Genomic DNA, 16,556 nt, shown 5'->3' on the forward strand with positions numbered 1-16,556 from the left:
CCATTTTCAGACACCATGGACTCATTTAGAGTTATTAAAAAGACTGAACATTAAAGACTAAATGCAAGGGCTGCAATATAAAACATTTTATATTTAGTGTTTTTGTTTACAGAAGAGGAAGACCCAAAATATTGTCAAAGACACCAGTCACACAAGTTATAGACCGTTCTCTCTGCTACCGCACGGCAAGTGGTACCGGAGCACCAAGTCTAGGACCAAAACGCTCCGTAACAGCTTCTACCCCCAAGCCAAGACTGCTGAACAATTCATCAAATGGCCACCCGGAATATTTGCATTGACACCCCCCCATTGTTTTTACACTGCTGCTACTTGCTGTTTATTATCTATGCATAGTCACTTTACCCCTACCTACATGTACAAGTTACCTCTAACCTGTACCCCCGCACACTGACTCGGTACCAGTACTCCCTGTATATAGCCTCATTATTGTTATTTTATTGAGTTACTTATTATTTCTTACTTTAGTGTATTTAGTAAATATTTTCTTAGGTCTTCACGAACTGCATTGTTAGTTAAGGGCTTGTAACTAAGCATTTTTTTATTTATTTATTTATTTTACCGTTATTTTACCAGCTAAGTTGACTGAGAACACGTTCTCATTTGCAGCAACGACCTGGGGAATAGTTACAGGGGAGAGGAGGGGGATGAATGAGCCAATTGTAAACTGGGGATTATTAGGTGACCATGATGGTTTGAGGGCCAGATTGGGAATTTAGCCAGGACACCGGGGTTAACACCCCTACTCTTACGATAAGTGCCATGGGATCTTTAATGACCTCAGAGAGTCAGGACACCCGTTTAACGTCCCATCCGAAAGACGGCACCCTACACAGGGCAGTGTCCCCAATCACTGCCCTGGGGCATTGGGATATTTTATTAGACCAGAGGAAAGAGTGCCTCCTACTGGCCCTCCAATACCACTTCCAGCAGCATCTGGTCTCCCATCCAGGGACTGACCAGGACCAACCCTGCTTAGCTTCAGAAGCAAGCCAGCAGTGGTATGCAGGGTGGTATTTCACGCTAAGTTCTACGTGTGTGTGTGTGTGTGTGTGTGGTGTGTGGTGTGTGGTGTGTGGTGTGTGGTGTGTGTGTGTGTGTGTGTGTGTGTGTGTGTGTGTGTCTGTATCCATGGCCCAACTGTGTAACACTGTGGATCTCCTTTTCTTTGTGTCGAAACAGCAAGCGCACAATTAGGCTGGTTAAATACGCACATGGATTGTTAAGCCAGAGGCTTTGGAATTACCTATCTCCTAGCAACAGGTGTGCCTGACAATTATGGTCTGCCTGCCCAGCAGTTTGGCTAGCCTCGGAGGAGAAGCCCTAGCTTAGCCTAGCCTAGCGTAACCCAGGCTATGTTTACATTAGAACAGCTTAGCATAGCATAGCCTAGCGTGGTATCCACTGGAATAAGCAGCATTCCACACAGAACACAGTGGTATGATTCACCTCTGTCCAAACAGTGCCATGTAAACAGTGTCACATTGTTTTGCTTTTGTTTGTCTGGCTACTGTAGGTTTTAGTTAGAAGATGACTGTTATGACATGCAGACCCGTGGCTTTCTTTCTGTTGCACTCTATGGTTTATTTTGGGGGGGGGAGACACGGACTGAGGAGACTACATTTTTGACTTTCCCTTATACTACTCATTAACCTATTGTAGGATATGTATGTGCATGTAAGCCCAAGGGAACAGTTCGGTGGCCGTTTGATCACAGTGTGGATAAGATCAGTTAGTCTTGTATGTTCCTCTCATGTAAATGACACTGCCCTGCCTGATAACCTGGTGACCCTTGGGGTTATGGGAAGGAGACCCTGTAGCTAGCGACCTTTCAAATCTACTAAACAATATGGGGGATGAAATAAAAACCACTAATTTAAGATGAGGCCCCCCAAGCAAACAAATCCCTGTAGCTCAAACTAGGTGAGCAGCATTATCAGTGAAGTACACGTCCTATATAGAGGCATGCTTTAAAGCTGCCTTTCTTCTACGTTGGTTTGCAACAAGTCAACATACGGCAGTAAAAGCATGAATCATAACAGTAACAGAAAACAGAGACAAGTCCACCCTTCCCTTTCAGGTGGTGGGAGGACCAGGATATTTTAACAGCTTCCCGCCTCAGGCACACAACCTCGACCATTATAACTGCATCTGTGGCCCACTGTGATAAGAGAAAACAAGAGACAAAGCCTGGCTGACTTCTGCCATATAAACAGGGCTCGGTCACAGAGAGTCTAGACAAATAGAGAGATGATAGGGAGACAAGCCAGGAAGTGCTTCAGGAACAGGACTGGTAAAATTAGCATGAAGCAGATACTGTAGCATGAATAATGTAGACTGATTGGCTGAGGGGGAGACACGTATGCACACATCTACATGCCCATGTCCGCACACCCACCGCCTGTCCTGCTCCTGTAGTGGTAGAAAAAAATTGGTTGGGTTAACTCTGATCACCGGTCGCAGTGAAAAAAGTCACGCTTCCTGTACTTTCAATGCATTTTTCCGCAAAAGGTGAGTAAACTGTTTTTACTGTCCACTACACCACTGCCCCTCCCCTGCGCTACAGCTACCTACAGTAGCTCTGATACTCGACCCGAGTCTGAAGGGCCCCAACATTATACACTGCTCAAAAAAATAAAGGGAACACTAAAATAACACATCCTAGATCTAAATGAATGAAATATTCTTATTAAATACTTTTTTCTTTACATAGTTGAATGTGCTGACAACACAATCACACAAAAATATCAATGGAAATCAAATTTATCAACCCATGGAGGTCTGGATTTGGAGTCACACAAAATTCAAAATTAAAGTGGAAAACCACACTTCAGGCTGATCCAACTTTGATGTAATGTCCTTAAAACAAGTCAAAATGAGGCTCAGTAGTGTGTGTGGCCTCCACGTGCCTGTATGACCTCCCTACAACGCCTGGGCATGCTCCTGATGAGGTGGCGGATGGTCTCCTGAGGGATCTCCTCCCAGACCTGGACTAAATCATCCGCCAACTCCTGGACAGTCTGTGGTGCAACGTGGCGTTGGTGGATGGAGCGAGACATGATGTCCCAGATGTGCTCAATTGGATTCAGGTCTGGGGAACGGGCGGGCCAGTCCATAGCATCAATGCCTTCCTCTTGCAGGAACTGCTGACACACTCCAGCCACATGAGGTCTAGCATTGTCTTGCATTAGGAGGAACCCAGGGCCAACCGCACCAGCATATGGTCTCACAAGGGGTCTGAGGATCTCATCTCGGTACCTAATGGCAGTCAGGCTACCTCTGGCGAGCACATGGAGGGCTGTGCGGCCCCCAAGGAAATGCCACCCCACACTATGACTGACCCACCGCCAAATCGGTCATGCTGGAGGATGTTGCAGGCAGCAGAACGTTCTCCACGGCGTCTCCAGACTCTGTCACGTCTGTCACGTGCTTAGTGTGAACCTGCTTTCATCTGTGAAGAGCACAGGGCGCCAGTGGCGAATTTGCCAATCTTGGTGTTCTCTGGCAAATGCCAAACGTCCTGCACGGTGTTGGGCTGTAAGCACAACCCCCACCTGTGGACGTCGGGCCCTCATACCACCCTCATGGAGTCTGTTTCTGACCGTTTGAGCAGACACATGCACATTTGTGGCCTGCTGGAGGTCATTTTGCAGGTCTCTGGCAGTGCGCCACCTGCTCCTCCTTGCACAAAGGCGGAGGTAGCGGTCCTGCTGCTGGGTTGTTGCCCTCCTACGGCCTCCTCCACGTCTCCTGATGTACTGGCCTGTCTCCTGGTAGCGCCTCCGTGCTCTGGACACTACGCTGACAGACACAGCAAACCTTCTTGCCACAGCTCGCATTGATGTGCCATCCTGGATGAGCTGTACTACCTGAACCACTTGTGTGGGTTGTAGACTCCGTCTCATGCTACCACTAGAGTGAAAGCACCGCCAGCATTCAAAAGTGACCAAAACATCAGCCAGGAAGCATAGGAAAAGAGAAGTGGTCTATGGTCACCACCTGCAGAACCACTCCTTTATTGGGGGTGTCTTGCTAATTGCCTATAATTTCCACCTTTTGTCTATTCCATTTGCACAACAGCATGTGAAATTTATTGTCAATCAGTGTTGTTTCCTAAGTGGACAGTTTGATTTCACAGAAGTGTGATTGACTTGGAGTTACATTGTGTTGTTTAAGTGTTCCCTTTATTTTTTTGAGCAGTGTACTTCAGGTTAAGGCCTGCTTTCTCATCAACCAGGGTACGGGCCGGGCTCCCTCCTGCTCTGCTGTGCAGTGTCTCTGTACAGTCATATCTTACCATCATAACATGGTGTCAGAACTTCTTATAAAATATAAAACCAGAACATTGTCCAAGTCAACAGGATAGATTATTTCAATGAAAATAATAATATTCCTTAAGTTTTGGTAGGAGTTTAGAGTGACGAAACGTTGCTAGCTAACAGCTCTACCACGTCTCATGAGCAGCCCAAGCTCGGCCTGAACGTCGTGGACATGGGTAGGGTAGAGCCTGAATGTCGTGGACATGGGTAGGGTAGAGCCTGCACGTCGTGGACATGGGTAGGGTAGAGCCTGAATGTCGTGGGCATGGGTAGGGTAGAGCCTGCACGTCGTGGACATGGGTAGGGTAGAGCCTGAATGTCGTGGACATGGGTAGGGTAGAGCCTGAACGTGATGGACATGGGTAGAGTAGAGCCTGAATGTCGTGGACATGGGTAGGGTAGAGCCTGCACGTCGTGGACATGGGTAGGGTAGAGCCTGAACGTGATGGACATGGGTAGGGTAGAGCCTGAATGTCATGGGCATGGGTAGGGTAGAGCCTGAACGTCATGGGCATGGGTAGGGTAGAGCCTGAATGTTGTGGACATGGGTAGGGTAGAGTCTGAACGTGGTGGGCATGGGTAGAGTAGAGCCTGAATGTTGTGGGCATGGGTAGAGTAGAGCCTGAATGTTGTGGGCATGGGTAGAGTAGAGCCTGAACGTCGTGGGCATGGGTAGAGTAGAGCCTGAATGTCGTGGGCATGGGTAGGGTAGAGCCTGCACGTCGTGGGCATGGGTAGGGCTCGGGCTCTACCATGGACCTCTTCCCAGTGGCATGCTCTTGTTTTTCTGTTGACATAGGAGCTCCTTGATCTGGGGGGGTATGTGTGTGTGTGTGTGTGAGAGAGTGTGTGTGTGTGTGTCTTGATATAGAAAACAAACACAACAGTCACAAAAGGAAGCTGCCCACACCACGGTCAGATGGCAGTCATGGCGTCAGTTGATGACATCACGAGTCCCAACACCTGAGTCAGTGGACCCCACAGGAAGACTGGCGCCATCAGAGCAGAAGGATGCAGTGACACACTGGAGACACTGAGGGACCAATGTCCTCCTACGGCTAGGGACTATAGGCTTAGTTACAGACCAACACCTGGAGGGAAAAGGCTGTTAGTCAGTCTGTTGTTAGCCTAGTGACTGACCCTTGATGACTCACCCCTATTCACCAGGGCCTACTGCATATTCACTCAGAGTACGACTGCTGATATAGGATCAGTTTTGTCTTTTACATAAAGAATTCATAATGAATATGATTTTCTCGACCGGTGGGGACCTGGACCAAGATCAGCACTTCTTACCTGAGACTTTCTGTAAATAATCTAGCAGCACATTGTGTCTTGGGCCTGTATCAGTAAGGCAGGTGTTTAGGTTGTAACCAAAACAGCAGTGTTTCTGTGAAAACAAATATGATAGGACAGCCTCTTGGTCCTACAGTGTTAAAGGAGACATGAAACAGAGTGTCAATATAACAGAACAGCCTCTTGGTCCCACAGTGTTAAAGGGGACATGAAACGGAGTGTCAATATAACAGAACAGCCTCTTGGTCACACAGTGTTAAAGGGGACATGAAACAGAGTATCAATATAACAGAACAGCCTCTTGGTCCCACAGTGGGAAACAGAGTGTCAACAGAGAAACAATGAGGAAGTTCTGTTTAGTAAACAAGGACAACACCACTAGACCTGCCCGACCAGAGATGATATCATCCATCATCACATGTTCCTAGTGTTACACTGCTCTGGTGACCCATAACAAACACACACACACACCACACCACACACAAAGCGAGGCGCGATACAACACTACAACAACAAAAGGAATTAAATAATCTTATAGCCAAATAGCTCCCTTCTGGACTGGGAATGAGGGCAAACACAGCCAATGCTCGTACGGGTTCAACATTCTGATAGCTAAATTATGCATCGTCACACATGGTGGGGTAGAATGAGAGGTTGCAGTTGAAATGGTTCAGCATTAGCTCTGACTGATGGAGGAACAGGACCCAGTCTGTAAACTCGCCCTGAGATGAGAGTTGGCATAGTTTTTAAGAAACTATGCTGTATGGAACAAATGGTCAACAACATTTGCATCAAAATAACCAATGATGACAAACCCACTGAAAAATTCAAGAAATGAGCGGTTCTGGACACCAAACTGTGGTCTTCCTCTGGTCCACATTCTTAAAGGTCACTTCAATTAGAAGAGTATTACATTGGGGTTGCTGTGGGTACCAGTGTATAGTTCCATTAAAACCCCAACTAAAAGATGATCCTGAGGGAGTGGACTGGAATGACAAGCCACCTCCTGGCTCTTATAAGCAGGGTTATTGTTGGGTTATGCAAACACACACTCCAAGCCGGAGCATTGTTGGGTTACACACCACTGGTCATGGCCCGTGATGCCGTCCGCCCCGCTTCAGTCACCACACAATGGATCCCTGTCCCCTGAGCATAAAATATTCACCCGCTGCCTGGCTCTGCTCTGTTTGTCAGCTGGATAACAGAACGGGAGCCCTGGGTCAGGAATGTGGCACTACATAGGTACTGTAACAGACCTCAGATAAAATAGTATTCAAAACCTTTCAAAATACTTGGGAGCCTTTTCTTGAGCCTGCCTGGAGTGGAGATGTAGTTGGACAGGGTTTGGACCTTTGGAACTTGTCCTTTGTAGCTCAGTTGGTAGAGCATGGCACTTGTAATGCCAGGGTAGTGGGTTCAATTCACGGGACCATGTATGCATGCATGACTGTAAGTCACTTTGGATAAAACCGTCTGCTAAATGGCATATATTATTATTGGATTCTCTGCTCTAGTCAAGCTCAATCAAGCACAAGTTAAGTAACAGAAATATTTTAAATACTATTTGAACCCAGGCCTGGTACAGTAGTAAGGCTGAGGCTCACTCTGCCTCAGTCTCTGGGGTATCACATGACAGACAAACTAATTGGGCTTCGGTCACGGTGACTGCGATGATGTACCCTGCCCTGCTTGGCGTGCCTGCTGCAGCAGCTCACCCTTTCTACCTGTACAGAGGGAGGGGTGGGGCGGTTATTGTTTGGTAATACTTACACATAATACTTTAATTCACTAGCATTGGCTGCCGTAACCTAGACGGCTGTATAAATTGACAGTTGAGGTACTACATGTTGTGACAGTCCTGATTCTACAAGGCACGGGCGGTCTATCAATCAAATTTTTATTTTTGTTGTTGTAAATGTAACCTTTATTTAACTAAGCTAGTCAGTTAAGAACAAATTCTTATTTACAATGACGGCCTACCCCGGCCAAACACAGGCGACGCTGGGCCAATTGTGCGCCGCCCTATGGGACTCCCAATCCCGGCCGGATGTGATGCAGCCTGGATTCGAACCAGGTACTGCAGGGACGCCTCTTGCATTGAGATGCAGTGTCTTAGACCGCTGCACCACTCGGGAACCCTTTTCCAGACTGTCACTGTCAGTATAGATGCAGGTCACCTCCAGAACTGAACTGAGCTGCACTACCTCTTGTAGTTTACATCAGAGTTTCTTAAGTTCTACTTCCTGCGTCCAGGTTGCTACACCGACATCATGGTTACATGACTAAGGTGATAGTTTCCCTGGTGGTATAGGTTAGATTCAGAAAGGTTTACCTTACGCACTCAAAGGTGTTATCACGTGCTCCACTAAGGCAGTTATTTATCCTACAATTATGTGGGTAAAACAAAGCGCAAATTAAAAGTACGAATCTCTGAGTATCGTAGCACCATTTGGTGCAAAAACTCGACTTACCCACTTGCGGCCAACTTTTTGGAAACAAACCACTCGATTTTGTCCTTACGTTATATTGGCATCGAACATGTCACCCTCCCTAGAAGAGGGGGTGACCTCGACAATTTATTGTTAAAATGAGAGGCTGCATGGATCTTTAATTTAAAGACCCTTGCTCCCTTCGGTTTCAAAGTAGACTTTGATCTGAAGCCATTCTTGTGATTTTGCTATTGTAAATGTTTGTAGGCTTATGTATACTATGACCTAAAGAGCCATTTGACCTGTGTTTTGCCAGTTATTAGGTAAGGTTGGTTACACCAGCTGGTAATAACTGAATGTTTTGGTTATTCTGATTTCTATGGGTTATTCACTGACCATGTACTAGGCCAGTGAATTAGTGAGGAAGGTCCATCAGCTTTAACAATGTTGATGCCAGGGGCCGTTGAGCCCTGTCTGGAAAACAATCTAGGGGAAAGACTACAATAAGCTATATGGTCTTACCTTGACAACAGGATGACCACCTGATGCAGCTTTAATCGCCCCTCTGCTTCCCTCCGTCTCGTAGTGCGCTCGGTGGTGGGCCTTGGGGTGCACCTCAACCTTCAGCTCATACTGGCCAAACAGGTGGGGCAGGGGCCAGTCCAGGGGGGGCAGGGAGGAGGTCCTGGGGACAGACCGATACATAGACAATAAGGGTACTGATGGTTTGGATAACAACAAGATACAGATCACCTAGGCATTACCTAGGTGATCTATGGATAACAAATAGATATAGCCTATATCACCTAGCATTTCTTGTCTTTGGGGAAGACATTACCTGTGAGCCGCTGTGACTACATAATCATCCTATGGATAACAAAAAGGCTCTATAAATCAGATATGTAGGTCTAACATATTAGCTAGCAGGGTCAGGTTAGAGCTAGTTAAGCCGGCTGGATTCATTCAAACCTGCCTTGGCAGCACAGTACAGTAGCTCTGTTTACAAACTACTACCAGGCCAGCACACCCACATGTCCTATTCTGAGAACTAAGAGCATTTACTTGTAAGATGAGTCAATTTTAGTATAGAGAACCACTCAACTATCGATATTGTATTTGGTCAGGGAAAAGAAGTTGTGCTTTTAACATAAATATGCTACTGGAATGTAGGTTTGACTGCCCTTAATCAAAGAGAATAAGTACATAGAAGAACCAATGCAATGACACATTATGTATGGTAATATAAAGAAGTGAGAGCACAACAGGCTGTGCTGAATCATGACCTCTGGAAACATTGTGGAGGATCACACTAGGCCTACACTAGGTCTGAGTGACACACAGAGTACAGTGTCTAAATGGGGCTGTAGGCTATGTTCAACCCCATCAGTCAGACAGTGAACCATAGGAATTCCCACCAACATCAGGCTAACCATACTGGAATAATCACACTTGTAATAGGTCATGCAGGGACTGTAACTAGCAGTGAATCATGAAGGGGTTTTACACTATAAATGGTATATAGATGGATGGAGAGTATGGTTGTGTTGTTCAGCACTGTAGTATGGATGAGGCTGTGTCACAGGAGAGGCTGCAGGCTGATGTTTTTTTTTACCTCTGTATGTTTTTATCTATGTAGGGCACAATCATATTTGAACAGCTGCACTCAAAAATAAACACTCCATCTGTGCCTATCCACACAGACAAACTGTCTCTCTCAGTGGGTCTCTGGGTAGCTTGGCTGGTCTATGGCTCTATTGACCTAGAACCTACAGAGAAATAATGTTCTAAAAACCTATTTAGGTCAATTATTGTCAAAACTATTTAGGATGTTAGTAATTCATAATCTACTAGCCTACACACTGAATCTTCATAAAAAAGATGTGGCTACATTGAGCCAGTTATAAAGACTTGGCTACATTGAGCCAGTTATAAAGACGTGGCTACATTGAGCCAGTTACAAAGACGTGGCTACATTGAGACAGTTATAAAGACGTGGCTACATTGAGACAGTTATAAAGACGGGGCTACATTGAGACAGTTATAAAGACTTGGCTACATTGAGACAGTTATAAAGACTTGGCTACATTGAGCCAGTTATAAAGACGTGGCTACATTGAGCCAGTTATAAAGACGTGGCTACATTGAGCCAGTTATAAAGACTTGGCTACATTGAGCCAGTTATAAAGACTTGGCTACATTGAGCCAGTTATAAAGACATGGCAACATTGAGCCAGTTATAAAGACGTGGCTACATTGAGCCAGTTATAAAGACGTGGCTACATTGAGCCAGTTATAAAGACTTGGCTACATTGAGACAGTTATAAAGACGTGGCTACATTGAGCCAGTTATAAAGACGTGGCTACATTGAGCCAGTTATAAAGACGTGGCTACATTGAGCCAGTTATAAAGACGTGGCTACATTGAGCCAGTTATAAATACGGGGCTACATTGAGCCAGTTATAAAGACGTGGCTACATTGAGCCAGTTATAAAGACGGGGCTACATTGAGCCAGTTATAAAGACGTGGCTACATTGAGCCAGTTATAAAGACGTGGCTACATTGAGCCAGTTATAAATACGGGGCTACATTGAGCCAGTTATAAAGACGTGGCTACATTGAGCCAGTTATAAAGACAGGGCTACATTGAGCCAGTTATAAAGACGGGGCTACATTGAGCCAGTTATAAAGACGGGGATACATTGAGCCAGTTATAAAGACTTGGCTACATTAAGCCAGTTATAAAGACTTGGCTACATTGAGCCAGTTATAAAGACGTGGCTACATTGAGCCAGTTATAAAGACGTGGCTACATTGAGCCAGTTATAAAGACGTGGCTACATTGAGCCAGTTATAAAGACGTGGCTACATTGAGCCAGTTATAAAGACGGGGCTACATTGAGCCAGTTATAAAGACGTGGCTACATTGAGCCAGTTATAAAGACGTGGCTACATTGAGACAGTTATAAAGACTTGGCTACATTGAGCCAGTTATAAAGACGTGGCTACATTGAGCCAGTTATAAATACGTGGCTACATTGAGCCAGTTATAAAGACGTGGCTACATTGAGCCAGTTATAAAGACTTGGCTACATTGAGACAGTTATAAAGACGTGGCTACATTGAGCCAGTTATAAAGACTTGGCTACATTGAGCCAGTTATAAAGACGTGGCTACATTGAGACAGTTATAAAGACGTGGCTACATTGAGCCAGTTATAAAGACGGGGCTACATTGAGCCAGTTATAAAGACGGGGCTACATTGAGCCAGTTATAAAGACGTGGCTACATTGAGCCAGTTATAAATACGGGGCTACATTGAGCCAGTTATAAAGACGTGGCTACATTGAGCCAGTTATAAAGACGTGGCTACATTGAGCCAGTTATAAAGACGTGGCTACATTGAGCCAGTTATAAAGACGTGGCTAAATTGAGCCAGTTATAAATACGTGGCTACATTGAGCCAGTTATAAAGACGTGGCTACATTGAGCCAGTTATAAAGACGGGGCTACATTGAGCCAGTTATAAAGACGTGGCTACATTGAGCCAGTTATAAAGACTTGGCTACATTGAGCCAGTTATAAAGACTTGGCTACATTGAGACAGTTATAAAGACGTGGCTACATTGAGCCAGTTATAAATACGTGGCTACATTGAGCCAGTTATAAAGACGTGGCTACATTGAGCCAGTTATAAAGACGGGGCTACATTGAGCCAGTTATAAAGACGTGGCTACATTGAGCCAGTTATAAAGACGTGGCTACATTGAGACAGTTATAAAGACTTGGCTACATTGAGCCAGTTATAAAGACGTGGCTACATTGAGCCAGTTATAAAGACGTGGCTACATTGAGCCAGTTATAAAGACGTGGCTACATTGAGCCAGTTATAAAGACGTGGCTACATTGAGCCAGTTATAAAGACGTGGCTACATTGAGCCAGTTATAAAGACGTGGTTACATTGAGCCAGTTATAAAGACGTGGCTACATTGAGCCAGTTATAAAGACGTGGCTACATTGAGCCAGTTATAAAGACGTGGCTACTTTGAGCCAGTTATAAAGACGTGGATACATTGAGCCAGTTATAAAGACTTGGCTACATTGAGACAGTTATAAAGACGTGGCTACATTGAGCCAGTTATAAAGACGTGGCTACATTGAGCCAGTTATAAAGACGTGGCTACATTGAGCCAGTTATAAAGACGTGGCTACATTGAGACAGTTATAAAGACGTGGCTACATTGAGCCAGTTATAAAGACGTGGCTACATTGAGCCAGTTATAAAGACGGGGCTACATTGAGCCAGTTATAAAGACGGGGCTACATTGAGCCAGTTATAAAGATGTGGCTACATTGAGCCAGTTATAAATACGGGGCTACATTGAGCCAGTTATAAAGACGTGGCTACATTGAGCCAGTTATAAAGACGGGGCTACATTGAGCCAGTTATAAAGACGTGGCTACATTGAGCCAGTTATAAAGACGTGGCTACATTGAGACAGTTATAAAGACGTGGCTACATTGAGACAGTTATAAAGACTTGGCTACATTGAGCCAGTTATAAAGACTTGGCTACATTGAGCCAGTTATAAAGACTTGGCTACATTGAGCCAGTTATAAAGACTTGGCTACATTGAGCCAGTTATAAATACGGGGCTACATTGAGCCAGTTATAAAGACGTGGCTACATTGAGCCAGTTATAAAGACGTGGCTACATTGAGCCAGTTATAAAGACGTGGCTACATTGAGCCAGTTATAAAGACGTGGTTACATTGAGCCAGTTATAAAGACGTGGCTACATTGAGCCAGTTATAAAGACGTGGCTACATTGAGCCAGTTATAAAGACGTGGCTACATTGAGCCAGTTATAAAGACGTGGCTACATTGAGCCAGTTATAAAGACTTGGCTACATTGAGACAGTTATAAAGACGTGGCTACATTGAGCCAGTTATAAAGACGTGGCTACATTGAGACAGTTATAAAGACGTGGCTACATTGAGCCAGTTATAAAGACGTGGCTACATTGAGCCAGTTATAAAGACGTGGCTACATTGAGCCAGTTATAAAGACGTGGCTACATTGAGCCAGTTATAAAGACGTGGCTACATTGAGCCAGTTATAAAGACGGGGCTACATTGAGACAGTTATAAAGACGGGGCTACATTGAGCCAGTTATAAAGACGTGGCTACATTGAGCGAGTTATAAAGACGTGGCTACATTGAGCCAGTTATAAAGACGTGGCTACATTGAGCCAGTTATAAATACGGGGCTACATTGAGCCAGTTATAAAGACGTGGCTACATTGAGCCAGTCATAAAGACGGGGCTACATTGAGCCAGTTATAAAGACGTGGCTACATTGAGCCAGTTATAAATACGGGGCTACATTGAGCCAGTTATAAAGACGTGGCTACATTGAGCCAGTTATAAAGACGGGGCTACATTGAGCCAGTTATAAAGACGTGGCTACATTGAGACAGTTATAAAGACGTGGCTACATTGAGACAGTTATAAAGACGTGGCTACATTGAGACAGTTATAAAGACGTGGCTACATTGAGCCAGTTATAAAGACTTGGCTACATTGAGCCAGTTATAAAGACTTGGCTACATTGAGCCAGTTATAAAGACGTGGCTACATTGAGCCAGTTATAAAGACTTGGCTACATTGAGCCAGTTATAAATACGGGGCTACATTGAGCCAGTTATAAAGACGTGGCTACATTGAGCCAGTTATAAAGACGTGGCTACATTGAGCCAGTTATAAATACGTGGCTACATTGAGCCAGTTATAAAGACGTGGCTACATTGAGCCAGTTATAAATACGTGGCTACATTGAGCCAGTTATAAAGACGGGGCTACATTGAGCCAGTTATAAAGACTTGGCTACATTGAGCCAGTTATAAAGACGTGGCTACATTGAGCCAGTTATAAAGACGTGGCTACATTGAGCCAGTTATAAAGACGTGGCTACATTGAGCCAGTTATAAAGACGTGGCTACATTGAGCCAGTTATAAAGACGTGGCTACATTGAGCCAGTTATAAAGACGTGGCTACATTGAGCCAGTTATAAAGACGTGGCTACATTGAGCCAGTTATAAATACGGGGCTACATTGAGCCAGTTATAAAGACGTGGCTACATTGAGCCAGTTATAAAGACGGGGCTACATTGAGCCAGTTATAAAGACGGGGCTACATTGAGCCAGTTATAAAGACGGGGCTACATTGAGCCAGTTATAAAGACTTGGCTACATTAAGCCAGTTATAAAGATTTTGCTACATTGAGCCAGTTATAAAGACGTGGCTACATTGAGCCAGTTATAAAGACGTGGCTACATTGAGCCAGTTATAAAGACGTGGCTACATTGAGCCAGTTATAAAGACGTGGCTACATTGAGCCAGTTATAAAGACGTGGCTACATTGAGCCAGTTATAAAGACGTGGCTACATTGAGCCAGTTATAAAGACGTGGCTACATTGAGCCAGTTATAAAGACGGGGCTACATTGAGCCAGTTATAAAGACGTGGCTACATTGAGCCAGTTATAAAGACTTGGCTACATTGAGCCAGTTATAAAGACGTGGCTACATTGAGCCAGTTATAAATACGTGGCTACATTGAGCCAGTTATAAAGACGTGGCTACATTGAGCCAGTTATAAAGACGTGGCTACATTGAGCCAGTTATAAAGACGTGGCTACATTGAGCCAGTTATAAAGACTTGGCTACATTGAGCCAGTTATAAAGACGTGGCTACATTGAGCCAGTTATAAAGACGTGGCTACATTGAGACAGTTATAAAGACGTGGCTACATTGAGCCAGTTATAAAGACGTGGCTACATTGAGCCAGTTATAAAGACGTGGCTACATTGAGCCAGTTATAAAGACTTGGCTACATTGAGCCAGTTATAAAGACTTGGCTACATTGAGCCAGTTATAAAGACGTGGCTACATTGAGCCAGTTACAAAGACTTGGCTACATTGAGCCAGTTATAAATACGGGGCTACATTGAGCCAGTTATAAAGACGTGGCTACATTGAGCCAGTTATAAAGACGTGGCTACATTGAGCCAGTTATAAAGACTTGGCTACATTGAGCCAGTTATAAAGACTTGGCTACATTGAGCCAGTTATAAATACGTGGCTACATTGAGCCAGTTATAAAGACGGGGCTACATTGAGCCAGTTATAAAGACTTGGCTACATTGAGCCAGTTATAAAGACGTGGCTACATTGAGCCAGTTCTAAATACGTGGCTACATTGAGCCAGTTATAAAGACGGGGCTACATTGAGCCAGTTATAAAGACTTGGCTACATTGAGCCAGTTATAAAGACGTGGCTACATTGAGCCAGTTATAAAGACGTGGCTACATTGAGCCAGTTATAAAGACGTGGCTACATTGAGCCAGTTATAAAGACTTGGCTACATTGAGCCAGTTATAAAGACTTGGCTACATTGAGCCAGTTATAAAGACGTGGCTACATTGAGACAGTTATAAAGACGTGGCTACATTGAGCCAGTTATAAAGACGTGGCTACATTGAGCCAGTTATAAAGACGTGGCTACATTGAGCCAGTTATAAAGACTTGGCTACATTGAGCCAGTTATAAAGACTTGGCTACATTGAGCCAGTTATAAAGACGTGGCTACATTGAGACAGTTATAAAGACGTGGCTACATTGAGCCAGTTATAAAGACGGGGCTACATTGAGCCAGTTATAAAGACTTGGCTACATTGAGCCAGTTATAAAGACGTGGCTACATTGAGCCAGTTATAAATACGTGGCTACATTGAGCCAGTTATAAAGACGGGGCTACATTGAGCCAGTTATAAAGACGGGGCTACATTGAGCCAGTTATAAATACGGGGCTACATTGAGCCAGTTATAAAGACGTGGCTACATTGAGCCAGTTATAAAGACGGGGCTACATTGAGCCAGTTATAAAGACGGGGCTACATTGAGCCAGTTATAAAGACGTGGCTACATTGAGCCAGTTATAAATACGGGGCTACATTGAGCCAGTTATAAATACGGGGCTACATTGAGCCAGTTATAAAGACGTGGCTACATTGAGCCAGTTATAAAGACGTGGCTACATTGAGCCAGTTATAAAGACGTGGCTACATTGAGCCAGTTATAAAGACGTGGCTACATTGAGCCAGTTATAAAGACGTGGCTACATTGAGCCAGTTATAAATACGTGGCTACATTGAGCCAGTTATAAAGACGTGGCTACATTGAGCCAGTTATAAAGACGGGGCTACATTGAGCCAGTTATAAAGACGTGGCTACATTGAGCCAGTTATAAAGACGTGGCTACATTGAGACAGTTATAAAGACTTGGCTACATTGAGCCAGTTATAAAGACGTGGCTACATTGAGCCAGTTATAAAGACGTGGCTACATTGAGCCAGTTATAAAGACGTGGCTACATTGAGCCAGTTATAAAGACGTGGCTACATTGAGCCAGTTATAAAGACGTGGCT

At 44.6% G+C, this 16,556-nt stretch overlaps 1 protein-coding gene across 2 annotated transcripts in view; it reads right to left on the bottom strand.

The window, feature by feature from the left end:
- The window catches only part of LOC129854485 (nuclear factor of activated T-cells, cytoplasmic 3-like), a 104,723-nt gene that overhangs the window by 53,602 nt on the left and 34,565 nt on the right, over positions 1–16,556 (bottom strand). For both annotated transcript variants that reach the window (XM_055921569.1, XM_055921568.1), the window contains exon 3: positions 8,585–8,747. In XM_055921569.1, coding sequence (XP_055777544.1) covers positions 8,585–8,747 — 163 coding nt within the window. The remainder of the gene's footprint in view (positions 1–8,584; positions 8,748–16,556) is intronic.

Source organism: Salvelinus fontinalis, chromosome 4, assembly GCF_029448725.1.
Source record: "Salvelinus fontinalis isolate EN_2023a chromosome 4, ASM2944872v1, whole genome shotgun sequence".
Classification (NCBI taxonomy): Eukaryota; Metazoa; Chordata; class Actinopteri; order Salmoniformes; family Salmonidae; genus Salvelinus; species Salvelinus fontinalis.